This window comes from Anomaloglossus baeobatrachus, chromosome 5, assembly GCF_048569485.1.
Source record: "Anomaloglossus baeobatrachus isolate aAnoBae1 chromosome 5, aAnoBae1.hap1, whole genome shotgun sequence".
Lineage (NCBI taxonomy): Eukaryota > Metazoa > Chordata > Amphibia > Anura > Aromobatidae > Anomaloglossus > Anomaloglossus baeobatrachus.
Genome location: NC_134357.1, coordinates 277,706,336 through 277,720,059, shown reverse-complemented (window position 1 = coordinate 277,720,059; position 13,724 = coordinate 277,706,336). Strand labels below are relative to the sequence as shown.

General features: G+C 43.5%; 1 protein-coding gene across 1 annotated transcript in view; it reads right to left on the bottom strand.

Moving 5' to 3' along the window:
- Positions 1-748: 748 nt before the first annotated feature.
- TMC8 (transmembrane channel like 8) overlaps positions 749-13,724 on the bottom strand; it is a 92,374-nt gene continuing 79,398 nt past the window's right edge. The window contains exon 16 of the mRNA XM_075347459.1: positions 749-2,394. Within this exon, the coding sequence (XP_075203574.1) occupies positions 2,320-2,394 (75 nt within the window). The 3' untranslated portion in view covers positions 749-2,319. The remainder of the gene's footprint in view (positions 2,395-13,724) is intronic.

Here is a 13,724-nt window from a genome sequence, read left to right as displayed (position 1 = left end):
TCACTAGATAATTTTTGTTGTTTCTAGTGAGCTGGGTTATAGTACTGTGTGTAGTAAGCATCGTTTTGCTATCATATCTGTACAGTAAGCTCTGTTATGGTACGATATTTAACCAGTAAGCTTAGTTCTGGTACCATATGTATGCAATAAGCTTGGTTCCATTCCCGTATCTATGTAGAAGGCTTGGTTCTGTCTCTGTAACTATGTAGTATACTTAGCATTATTCTTCTCCTGTATTGATTTAGAAAGCTCAGTTCTGTTCTCATCTCTCTGTAGTAAGCTCAGTTATGCTCCCCTACCTTTGTAGAAAGGTCAGTTCTGATACCGTATCCCTGTAGAAAGCTCAGTTCTGCTCCATTATCTCTATATTATATTCGGTTATGCTCCCATATCTTTGTAGTATACTTGGTTATGCTCCCATGTCTCCGTAGTAAGGTCAGTTCTGCTCCCATACCTCTGTAGTAAGCTCAGTTCTGCTCCCATACCTCTGTAGTAAGCTCAGTTCTGCTCCCATACCTCTGTAGTAAGCTCAGTTCTGCTCCCATACCTCTCTAGTAAACTTGGTTTTGCTCCCTTATCTCTGTAGTAAGCTCGGTCCTGGTCTCGTATCCCTGTAGTAAGCTCGGTTCTGCTTCCATATCTCTGTAGTAAGCTTGGTTGTTTGTCAGGTTTCTTGGTCAAGTTATAGTAGAAGGAACATAAATGCTTAAAAATTGGATGTTTATTGAATTTTTCTTAAAAGTTGGAGAAGTTACAGGAAAATTCATAATTACAGAATTTCAGTAGGTGCATATTGTATGACAGCAAGGGCCAGGAGAGGACACAGACAGAAGAGTTCCCATGTTCAGAACAGAATATGGGCCGTTTGCAGTCAAACAGCTCAGCATAATGCACAACTCCACTTACTTTGGAGGTGGAATTGGTGCCCTTACCTCCTGTATCTCTATGCAGCTGCACAGGTTGCACCAATGGTATGTCCACCTCTGGCCATGGCTACTTCTACTATGGGACGAGAAGAGCATCTTACCTCCGGCAGTAGTATGAGATATCTCTCAAGGGGGTGAAAAAAATGATCCACCTAAGAGCCTGTTCTTGGAATCAGAATCAAATGATACAATGATTTGAATCAAATGATACAATAATTTGTCCTTTATACAGTAATACAGATATTGCAATATACAGCGTAACATAGGTTATGGACATCTATGGTTTGATTTCTTTGCCTGTGTGAATTGTGAATTGGATGGGTTGTTACCGACATCTGGTGAGAAATTCATGTCAATAGCACCTTTACAAATATATTTACTTAGAAAATTGGTGACGTGTTCAATACTTATTTCACCAGCTGTATATAACAAGTGATCAGACAATTCCAGATTAAAGTCCCCTAGGGGGATTGAAACAAAAAGTACATGTAAATGTAAAAAAATTTATAAAAACTTCTAACAAATATAAACATTTGACTGATTCTTTTTTTCTCTTGTTAAAAATAAAGACATTTCAAAAATAAAAAAAACAAACATATTTGGCGTTGTCACATTGTCAGAAGTATGAAAATTAGGGGAAATTCTATAAACAATAAAAAAAATAAAAACAACAAAAATATATTTTTTGGTTACAACTCTAACAAATGCGCTTAAAATCAAATAAGACCATATACAACTTCATCAACAGAAAAATAGAAACTTTACGCCTCTTAAAAAATGGCAACATAAACTAATATTCTTCTGATTTTTTTTACCACTGCAATAAAAATAAATCTATACAAGTCTGGTATTGTCATAATTGTACAGACCTAGAGAATCATGTTGAAAAGGCATTTTTGAAATACAGAGAATGCTGTAAAAACGATCAGCTCATCTAAAATTGCCACCAAAAGTACCTCCAAATAGAAAAGGATTATTCACACACTATGGTAATATCTCATTGTCCGTGAATTTCCGTGAATTTCCAGAATGGTGGTCAAACCCCAACCTGACTGCAGCATGTGAATAGTCCCTAATGAATACCAATGGATGAGACTCCCTATTATTCCAGCACCAGGGCCTCGCTGCTACACATATCTAATCTGAACCAGCGTTTAAACCTCTTTGTGGATATAGCGAAGCTTTATTCCGGTAAAAAGTGCATCTTGGACAAAACCACCAGAGGTGGAGTCCAGGTTTTTGCTATGGATTATTAATGTTACTTTTGAGTACAATTACAAAAAAGCCAGGAAAAAAAGCTTCTTCCATTACTGTGGCTCCATGACAAGGTCTTTTTTTCACCACAAATAGCTTCCTATTTACTATTCAGTGGGTTTAATCACTTGGTATGGAACTAATGGTCGGTTGTATTACTCTGAATATCTTGTTCTTTCAGTCTTCGTACCAGGAATTCTTTATCTTCGATTTGCTAAAATGAGAAACAAGTTGTCTACATGATCAATGTTGCCAATAGCCCTAATACAGTATGTTCTTAACACATCAATAGTTGACTGTAGCTGACAACCATTTGTATTCTTCTTAAATATTGTTCTTTAAGGGTTTTCAATTTTTTTTTTAAGTTACCGAGGGAGCAACCTGGATAAAAGAGCAAGAGAAGCTATACTCACCGAAGGAATCTGCCCCCAACTCCAGGACTGCAGCCATGAATGGCCAGAAGTGATAAATCCCAACCACCAATTTCCTGAGCCTGCAACCAATCAGTGACCACAGTGGTCTGGTCACTAGTGGCTGTGACGTCATTAATTGTGGGTCAGTGGAGTAGCAGCGCTGAAGCAGGACGTGGATACCTTAAGTATACCTTCTTTTCAGCTTTCATCAATATAGTTCCCTACAGTCTATTTTCTTTGTCGCTCCATTGGGAGACCCAGACAATTGGGTGTATAGCTTCTGCCTCCGGAGGCCACACAAAGTATTACACTTTAAAAAGTGTAACCCCCTCCCCTCTGCCTATACACCCTCCCGTGGATCACGGGCTCCTCAGTTTTATGCTTTGTGTGGAAGGAGGCACACATCCACTCATGCATTCTCATATTAGTTATGTCGGTTGGAAGAAAAGAGGGCCCCCACGGGGCCCCCGGCATGTTCCCTTCTCACCCCACTATGTCTGCGGTGTTGTTAAGGTTGAGGTACTCATTGCGGGTACAAAGGCCGGAGCCTCATGCCGTCTCCTTCACCATCCCTTAGCGGCTCTGGGAGAAGTGGGATCCTGAACGGTCATCCAGTTGCTGGGACCGTGCTCCCTCCGCAGCCCCAGTGGGAATCTGCCGGACCGGAGTCTATTCAACCTCAGGGACCGGGCCCTGCAACTAAGGTACTCTGTGTCCCCATTGGGGAATGTGCAGGAGCGCACCTTCTTCCCGGACGCTGCGGCAGCTGCTGGATTGTGAAGACCGGCGGACTTCCGCGCCGACCGTGCCTGCTTGTCGGGCGCGGTCTCAAATTTAGTCCCCGGCTTCATCGCGGCCTAGTCGCAAAAATCCCGCCCCCGGGCCTGCTTGTCAGGGGTAAGGGCGGGACTGCCGACCTGACGTCGGATGTGAGGGCTGGAGCATCCTGCATGTTTCCTCCCCCCTCACTGATCACTGTGGGGACCCCAGATTCCCGCACTTTCCTGGTGCCGCCCACGGCTCCACTCCTCCCCTGAGATCTCCGCCAGCCATTTTTTGGGCATTCTGCCGGTGGAGGATTCTCAGGACAGCTCTGCAGCTCCAGGGGACCTAAAGCTGGGAATCTGGAGGCACACACTCCGCTTGTTAGCGGTTGGTAAGCCACACCGTTCACCCGGTGCTGGTCCCCCCTAGGGTGCCGGAATAGATACGTATTTATATACATATTTCTGTTCGGTCGGGCTGTATACCCTGTTTTTGCCCATATACCCTTAGTGATCATTCTCCTAGGAGACAACAGCATGTCGTCCACAAGGAGCAAAGCTGTTAAGGCACAGGGGTTTTTTGCGGCCTGTACCTCTTGTGGGGCTATGTTACCTGCGGGTTCCACCTACCCTCACTGTGAGCAATGCTCGACCCCTGTTTCACTTGCTCAGCCGGAGCCTCGGTCACTAGTGGACCCCTCGGCTCATGTAGACCCCCCTGCTCCCCCTGTCCAGGTGCCAGGGACAGAGTTCTCCTCTTTTGCTGAGAAACTCTCTGAGTCACTTTCACAATCCATGGCTCAGTCTATGGACAAATGGTCTGCCAAGCTGCTAGAAGCTTTGCAGTCCAGACCGGTCCTTACACAGGCCCCGGCCCCTGTTGGATCGTCACCTCCAGGCCCCTCTCGGTCCGAGCCGCAGCGCGCTCCCAGGTTGGGCCCTAGGTCCCACGCGGAGGACTCCTGCCAGGACCACAGTCCTAGACGGGCTAAGCGGGCTCGCTGGGAATCTTCCCCGACTTCCTCACGCTGCTTGGGTTCCCAGCTTGAGGACTCTCTGGAGGACGAGGCAGACGTCGGAGCTCAGGGTTCTGACCCTGACGTCGCCCTTAACCTTGATACACCTGAGGGGGACGCATTAGTGAATGATCTATTACAGGTCTTGGCAAATCTTCTTATCCTGGTGCTCTGATAACGGTTTCTCTCCATGGCCGTTTGCCTTACCCACTTTTCTTTCATTCCTCCAATCCGGATGGACAAGGGTTTGTCACTCGGCTCTCTCAAGGGCCAAGTATCGGCGCTCTCCGTATTTTTTCAAAAGCGTCTAGCCAGGCTTCCGCAGGTCCGCACGTTCCTGCAGGGAGTTTGCCACATAGTCTCCCCTTACAAGCGTCCGCTGGAGCCCTGGGATCTTAACAGGGTGCTAACGGCTCTTCAGAAACCACCTTTCGAGCCGCTGCGGGATGTCTCCTTATCACGTCTTTCGCAAAAGGTGGCCTTTCTAGTGGCAATTACATCACTCCGGAGAGTGTCTGAGCTTGCAGCGCTATCATGCAAAGCCCCCTTCCTGGTGTTTCACCAGGATAAGGTGGTTCTGCGTCCGGTTCCGGAATTTCTCCCTAAGGTGGTATCTACTTTTCATCTCAATCAGGATATCTCCTTACCTTCATTTTGCCCTAATCCAATTCACCAATGTGAAAAGGATTTGCACTCTTTGGATCTGGTGAGAGCACTCTGGCTCTACGTGTCTCGCACGGGGCCCCTGCGTCGTTCAGATGCGCTCTTTGTCCTTGTCGCTGGCCAGCGTAAGGGTTCGCAGGCTTCAAAGTCAACCTTGGCTCGGTGGATCAAGGAACCGATTCTCGAAGCCTACCGTTCTTCTGGGCTTCCGCTTCCTTCAGGGCTGAAAGCCCATTCTACCAGAGCCGTGGGTGCGTCCTGGGCATTGCGGCACCGGGCTACGGCTCAGCAGGTGTGTCAGGCAGCGACGTGGTCTAGTCTGCACACTTTCACGAAACACTATCAAGTGCATACCTATGCTTCGGCAGACGCCAGTCTAGGTAGGCGAGTCCTTCAGGCGGCGGTTGCCCACCTGTAAGAGGAGGGCCGTTTCGGCTCTTGTTATTGAGGTATTCTTTTACCCACCCAGGGACTGCTTTTGGACGTCCCAATTGTCTGGGTCTCCCAATGGAGCGACAAAGAAGAAGGGAATTTTGTTTACTTACCGTAAATTCCTTTTCTTCTAGCTCCTATTGGGAGACCCAGCACCCGCCCCTGTTCCCTTCGGGCTGGTTGTTCTTTTGTGTACACATGTTGTTCATGTTGAATTGTTCTTTTGGTTCATGGTTCAGTTCTCCGAACATCCTTCGGATTGAATTTACCCTAGACCAATTTATAAGTTTTCTCCTTCCTGCTTTTGCACCAAAACTGAGGAGCCCGTGATCCACGGGAGGGTGTATAGGCAGAGGGGAGGGCAGAAGCTATACACCCAATTGTCTGGGTCTCCCAATAGGAGCTAGAAGAAAAGGAATTTACGGTAAGTAAACAAAATTCCCTTCTTTTTTTACAGTGCAGGAGAACCCCTTTAAAGATGTTGATTTGAAAAAAATATATATTTTAAAGAGGTTATTCGCTTTCTTAAAATATTCTGCCTCAGCTGCAGTTTATTAAAAAAAAAAAAACACACACTGGACTCACCTTTCCTGGGTCCACCAGCAAGTCTCCATTGCAACCCTCTAGAGCAGGGATTCCCAAACTCCAATCCTCACTGCCCCCGACAGGTCATGGTTGAAGGATTTCCTTAGCTTTGCACAGGTGATGCCATTATACTGCTTCCATCACCTGTGCAATGCTAAGGAAATCCTGAAAACATGACCTGTTGGGGGCCGTGAGGACTGGAGTTGGGAACACTGCTCTAGAGTCTACCAGTGGCTGCGGCACTAATGTCATGTTGAAAGCATGGCAGCCAAACAGTGAGATAAGAGGTTCTGCCTGTGTAGATGGAACGCCCTCTTGAAAGCCTCTGAACTCACTGATTGGCTGCTACGCTCTCAATTTTACATTAGCTTTGAAGCCAATGCCAGACACTGAAAGCACTGGAAGAGACTTGTCAGTGGACCCAGGAGAGGTGAGTAAGGCATGGTTTGCTGTCCTTTAACAAACTGCAGCCAGGGCAGTACTTTTTCTGAAAACAGTAAGCCTGTTTAAATAATCTTTTTTGCTTTGTTATTTTGCTATGTGTGTTCCATACACACACACACATACAGTGTGTCCACCCATATCCTGACCACCTATAGCGCCACCTGATGGAAAACAACGGAGTTAGCATTTTTATCTTGAAAACGGAACGAGATAGAGAAAAAAGTGAATTAAAAAATTGTAGGGCATCATCAATTCAATATGAATCGACACCTTGCATACAGAAATGCTATGATATGAAACCCATGACCCCCCCTAAACATTGAATGCTGGTCACGCATATGGCGTTCATTTAACTTTGATGCTCAAAGTGGTCACCGTCACCTGCAATGCACATCTGGACTCTGCACAGCATACTGTATCTTGCTGCACATTGTGCAATATGGTAGGTGACACGTTTTCACAAGCATCTGTAATACGTCGTCGTAGGTCCTGCAATGTTGGTGGAGGGGTCGCATACATCTGCTGTTTGATGTGACCTCATGGAAAGAAGTCCAATGGGGTCAGGTCAGGTGAGCGTAGAGGCCACTCCACACAGCCACCATACCCAATGACTTGTAGGAAGGTCTCCATGAGGCATCGCTTCACGTCAGCTGCCTTGTGAGTTTTACACGTTCTAATCATAGCATTTCTGTATGCAAGGTGTCGATTCATATTGAATTAATGATGCCCTACAACTTTGTAGTTCACTTTTTTTCTCTATCGCGTTTAGTTTTCGAGATAAAAATGCTAACTCCGTTGTTTTCCACCAGGTGGCGCAATAGGTGGTTTCATTGCGTAGCGCATGGCTACTTTACTATACCTAGACACCACTTCTATTCCTACAGCTGCCGCCATTCTCAAGTTAATGGTGGTGGACAGGATATGGGTGGACACACTGTATATATATACACCTCTGGCAAAAATTAAGAGACCACTGCAAAATTGTCTGTTTTTCTGATTTTTCTCTGTATAGGTATATTTTTGAGTAAAATGTAAATTGTTCTTTTATTCTATAAACTACTGACAACGTCTCCGAATTTCCAAGCAATACATTTTGTATTTATTTTCTGAAAATGATAAATGGCCAAAATAACAAAAAAATGCATTGCTTTCAGATCTCAAATAATACAAAGAAAACAAGTTCATAACTATTTAGAAACAACAATACTAATGTTAACTCAGGAAGAGCTCAGAATAGGTTAATCAATGTGTGGATGAAGGACTACCACATCAAAACCCTGTCATGGCCAGCCCAATCTCCAGACCTGAACCACCATTGAGAACCTCTGGAATGTAATCAAGAGGAAGATGGATAGTCACAAGCCATCAAACAAAGAAGAACTGCTTACGTTTTTGCACCAGGAGTGGCATAAGGTCACCCAAAAGCAGTGTGACAGACTGGTGGAAAGCATGCCAAGACGCATGAAAGCTGGGATTAGAAATCATGGTTATTCCACAATATATTGATTTCTGAACTCTTCCTGAGTTAAAACATTAGTATTGTTGTTTATAAATGATTATGAACTTGTTTTCTTTGCATTATTTGAGGTCTGAAACTGTGCATTGTTTTGTTATTTTGACCATTTCTCATTTTCAGAAAATAAATACAAAATTTATTGCTTGGAAATTCGGAGACGTGTTGTCAGTAGTTTATAGAATAAAAGAAAAATTACATTTTACTCAAAAATCTAATATGTAAAGCTGAATGTGTGTATGTATGTATATATATATGTATGTATGTATGTATGTATATGTGTATGTCCGGGATTTGCATCTGCACCGTCGCAGCTACAGCCACAAAATTTTGCACACTAACACTTCTGGACCCCGGGGGCGTCATAGGCTATGTTTCGAGAAGAAATATTAACCCCGCGCTTTACAGTTATTCGCCAAAAAACCTGCCTCCATTAAAGCGAATGGAGCTGGGAGTCACAGTGCAGCCAGAACTTCAGAAGAATGCGCAGCCACACCCTTATATGGAATGTTGGCGTGTCACAATGCAGCCAGGTAAAGAGACAGACACAGACAGGGAAAGAGACAGACACAGACAGGGTAAGAAACAGACACAAAGAGACAGACGCAGACAAAGAGACAGACTGACAGGCAAAGACAGGGAAAGAGAAGGAAAGAGAAAGACAGGTAAAGAGACAGACAAAGAGACAGACACAGGGAAAGAGACAGAGGGAAAGAGACAGACAGGGAAAGAGAGGGAAAGAGACAGATAGGGAAAAAGAGGAAAAGAGACAGACAGACAAAGAGATAGAGAGAGAGACAGAGACAGAGAGATATATACAGAGGGGGAGACAGACAGAGAATGGGAGAGAAACAGAGACAGTTACTATCCCGGTGAGCGCCGGGTGCTATGTTGTGAGGCGAAATTCTAACCCCGCGCGTTCCAATTTACCAATCAATTTTGCCCCTATCTACATAATGGGGAAAAAGTGAAACAAAAAGTGTTGGGGGCAAATTGACAGTTGCCAGATGTGAACAAGGGGGACTTAAAAAATGAGGCGATGGCGCCAACGAGTATATACCGTACAGTTGCTAAGGTGGGGCCCCGACATGGGATACTCACCACACTCAGGGATATGAACGCACACACAAAATGCGCCACACACTACCACGTGCTTGAACACATATACCACCCTCAGCACACATTTCACCACACATACACCAACCTCGCCACATAATCGCCCTAAAACACACACACAAGTCTGGTATTAGCCTTCAAAAATAAAAATCTGATTACTAAGCAGCCAAACTACAAGAACAACAAATGTACCACATAGGAAATACGGCAGCTGTCAGTCACATGACCTGTCTATTATGTGTATGTGAGAGCTAATATATACTGTCAGGGGGAGGGCTTTCTGTTGCCTGGAGATTTATCAGGCTGCCAATAGCAACCAATCACAGCTTAGCTTCTATTTTGCTACAGTCAATTAATCTGAGCTCTGATTGGTTAATATAGGCAACAAATTAATAATTACATTTCTATCAATTTCTTTTGTGGTTTTTGAGTGCAGAATACATTTTTGTTGATATATTCTATTTTGTTAACAGCAGTTATTAACCTGGGCGAAGCCGGGTAGTACAGCTATATTAGATAAAGCTGAATGTGTGTGTGTGTGTGTGTGTGTGTGTGTGTGTGTGTGTGTGTGTGTGTGTGTGTGTATGTCCGGGATTGGCATCTGCACCGTCGCAGCTACAGCCACAACATTTTGCACACTCACACTTCTGGACCCCGAGAGCATAGGGAAAGAGAGGGAAAGAGACAGACAGGGAAAGAGACAGACAGGGAAAGTGACAGAGATAGATAGACAGACAGGGAAAGAGATTGAGACAGACGGAGAAAGAGACAGAGACAGTCAGAGACAGACAGGGAAAGAGACAGACAGACAAAGAGATAGAGAGAGACAGAGAGATATATACAGAGGGGAGGACAGACATTATAATTACATTTCTATCTGTTTGTGTGCAGAATACATTTTTGTTAATACATTCTATTTTGTTAACAGCAGTTATTAACCCGGGTAGTACAGCTAGTGTCTTATAAAGAGAAAAATCAGAAAAACTGAAAATTTTGCAGTGGTCTCTAAATTCTTGCCAGAGCTGTGTATATAATATATATGTGCCATTTGGGCCTTTATACCAAATCCACATGAAATGTCATAAATGTCCATTACAGGCCTGTATGAAATGTTTTCTCTGAAGATAATAGTGCATATTTCTGAACAAAATTGTACCTGTTTGTGATCCCATTTTAAACTAAAGAGAACCTGTCAACATGTCTTTTTATTGTAAAGTAAAGATATGGCTGTAATACTGATTACAATTATAACTTTAATGAGGGAATCCAGTTTATTGTTCTTTTTTAATCACCATTTGAAGTTTTCTGCTTTTTAGATTTTGGTGCACAGGGGCTGGACTATACAGTGAGTCTTCTCCTCCCTGTCTATGATTCCCCGACCCTCCTCCTGCATGTGGATGATAGGTCACTGCTGACTGCTGAGATTTCAAATAAAACTATAAATACTGAATGAAAAAAAAGCGCAATAGGGTCTTACCCAGGAAGGACAGGTGTATGCAAGTAATTAAGATACTCACCTTGTGTGGTTGTGAGAGTCACAACCACTGTAATAGCATACAACGGCTGCAGCAGTCCCATGGTTATGGAAGTCTAAAGGAACTAGGAAAAAGGGGGTTAATCCACACTGCTGTGGAAGAAATGACAAAGTAGCATAAGTCCTGTATCGTGATTTATTAAATCAACGCATTTCAGAGAATGCATATCTCCGTCATCAAGACAAAATCACGTTACCAATGTGATTTTGTATTGATGAAGGAGATATCTATTTTCAGAAATGCGTTGACTTAACTCACAATCCACGACTTCTGCCACTTTGTAATTTCTTCCACGGCAGCATGGATTAACCCTTTTTTCCTTGTTTCTTGAGATTTCAAACAAAGGAGGCAGGTCATGCAAAGCCCGGAGGCAGAGAAAGAGACTTGGGAGAAGTGCACTGTGCACAAAAATCAAAATAAGCAAAAAAATATCAAATGGTGGTTAAAGAAGAACCACAAAGTGTGCACTAAATGTATCCATGTAATCAGTATTACAATTATGTATTTACCTTACTTTACAAAATCGGGCTGAGAGGTTCTCTTTAAACATATGTTAAACTATTTGTAACATACTTGACACTTTGCAACTGAAAACGTTAACGTGGCTGAGGCTTAGGAATGTCTAAATTTGGCACATAATTGTGACTATCTTTCATCAAAATGTGAAAGAAAAACGTGGCGCAAATTATACCACTTGGTGTAGTAGGACATAAGTAGAAATCGGGTATATACCGCGCTGATACTCAATGGTATATTAATATAATCTCTTAATCGTTCGTACAGGTCTACGCGTTTCAGAGACATCTGTCTCCTTCCACAGCACATCAAAGGAACACTGGTGATATTTGGCATCATTTACCATTTAGGCCACGCTCATATCAGCGGTATTTTGCCGCAGGGCCAGATCCGGTACAAATGCTTTTCCGCTCCATTCATTTCCTATGGAATCAAATCCCGCCATGACTCCATTGGAGATGAACTGAGCTGAAACGCATTTGTACCGCATCTGGCCCTGTGGCAAAATACCGCTGATATGAGCGGCGCCTTACCCTGCACAAGCATCCAAGTAAAAGTTATTTAAAGGGAACCGGTCAGGTCCAATATGCACCCAGCACCACGAGCAGTTCTGGGTGTATATTGCTAATCCCTGCCTGTCAGTCCCTGTATACACTAGCATAGATAAAGAGATCTTTAGAAAAACTATTTGTAAAGATCTTTTATCTTATTCTAATGAGCACTGGGACTAGTCCCAAGGGTGTTATATCCCCCAACTAGTCCGTCCTCCTAGCTTGTTAGCATGCCCACAGGGGCGTACTAACATGCTATTCAATACAGCGTCACCAGGGGTGCCGCGCGTACCTGTGTCTGCTGTGACCAAATGCCGGGCACTTCCAGTCATACACACAAGACCTCTATGAAGCCGGGACACGTACCCCCGACTTCATACTGCGCATGACTGCAAGTGCCGGGCATTCAGGAGCGCGGTCACAGCACCCACTGGTGACGCTGCATTGAATACACCCCTGTGGGCGTGTTAGCAGAGGGCAGCTAGTCGGGGGATATAACGCCCTTGGGACTAGTCCCCACGCTCATTAGCATACGATATAAGATCTTTAGAAATACTTTTTCTAAAGATCCCTTTATCTATACTGGTGTATACAGGGATGATTAGGCAGAGACTAGCAATATGCACTCAGAACTGCTTGTGGCTCTGGGTGCATATTGCACCTGACAAGTTCACTTTAAGTTATTATTATGCACTGCTTATATAGCGCCATTATATTCCGCAGAACTTTATAGAGATTATAATCACTGTCCCCATTGGGGCTCACAATCTTGATTCCCTTTCAGTATGTCTATGGAATGTGGGAGAAAACTGGAGTAACTGGAGGAAACCCATGCAAATTCGGGGAGAAAATACAAGGTTCAATAAAGACTTTCATTTTTTTAGTCACACTCATGACTTTGAAACACAAATATGTAATACTCCAGCTTGTGCCTCAGTGGTAAAGCTTCTACCTTCAGTATCAGAAGCTCCTGGTTTCAATCTTGGCATTGACTTTAATTTATAGTTTTATAGAAAAAAAAATTAGAATATATAAATATATATATAGTTCGGTGCAACAGTTTTAGGCAGGTGTGAAAACAAATACTGAAAAGTAAAATGTTTTAAAAAAATTGTTAATAGTATATTTTTATCACTTAATGCAAAGTGAATTAATAGATCAATCTAAATAAAATCAATATTTGACCACTCCTTGTCATAATCAATTTTTATTAGTACACATTCATACAGTTTATGAAGAAACTTGTCAGGGATGTGGTTCCAAACATCTTGGGAAAATAACCACAGATCTTCTGTGAAGGTAGGCTTGTGCGGTTGCTTTTCTTGATGTACTGTAATTCCATAAAGACTAAATGATGGCAAGATCAGGGCCTGTGAGGACCACATCATCACTTCCAGGATTCCATGTCCTTATTTACCCGGAACTTAGTTCTTAATGACATTGGCTGTATGTTGGAGGACATTATCATGCTGCAGATTAAATTAGGAGCCAAAGAGATGCTTTCCAGATGGTATTGCATAATAAATAAGTATCATTGAAGACACCATTAATCTTGACCAAATCCACAACTCCATTTGCTAAAATCCAGCCCCAAAGTTACAAGTAACTTCCACCATGCATCATTGTTGCCTACATATTCTCATTATTGATCTGCTCTCCAGCCCTTAAGAAAATTGCTTTCTGTTACAGCCAAGTATTTCACACTGTGATTCACCAGTCCAGAGCACCTGCTGCCATTTTTCTTCAACCAAGTTCGTGAGTTTTTGTGTATGGTTGAGTCAGTCATTTGCCTCTGTATCCATGTTGAGTTTGGGTTTCGTCCACAATTCTTCCATGAAGATCACTACTGTCCTGACTTTTCAAGACAGTATATAGGTGTTGCGGGTCTCAAGGCTGCTTTACACCAGACAATCTATCATGCGATAGATCGTCGGGGTCACGGTTTTTGTGACGCACATCCGGCATCGCTGGCGATGCCGGCCTGTGTGACACCTCC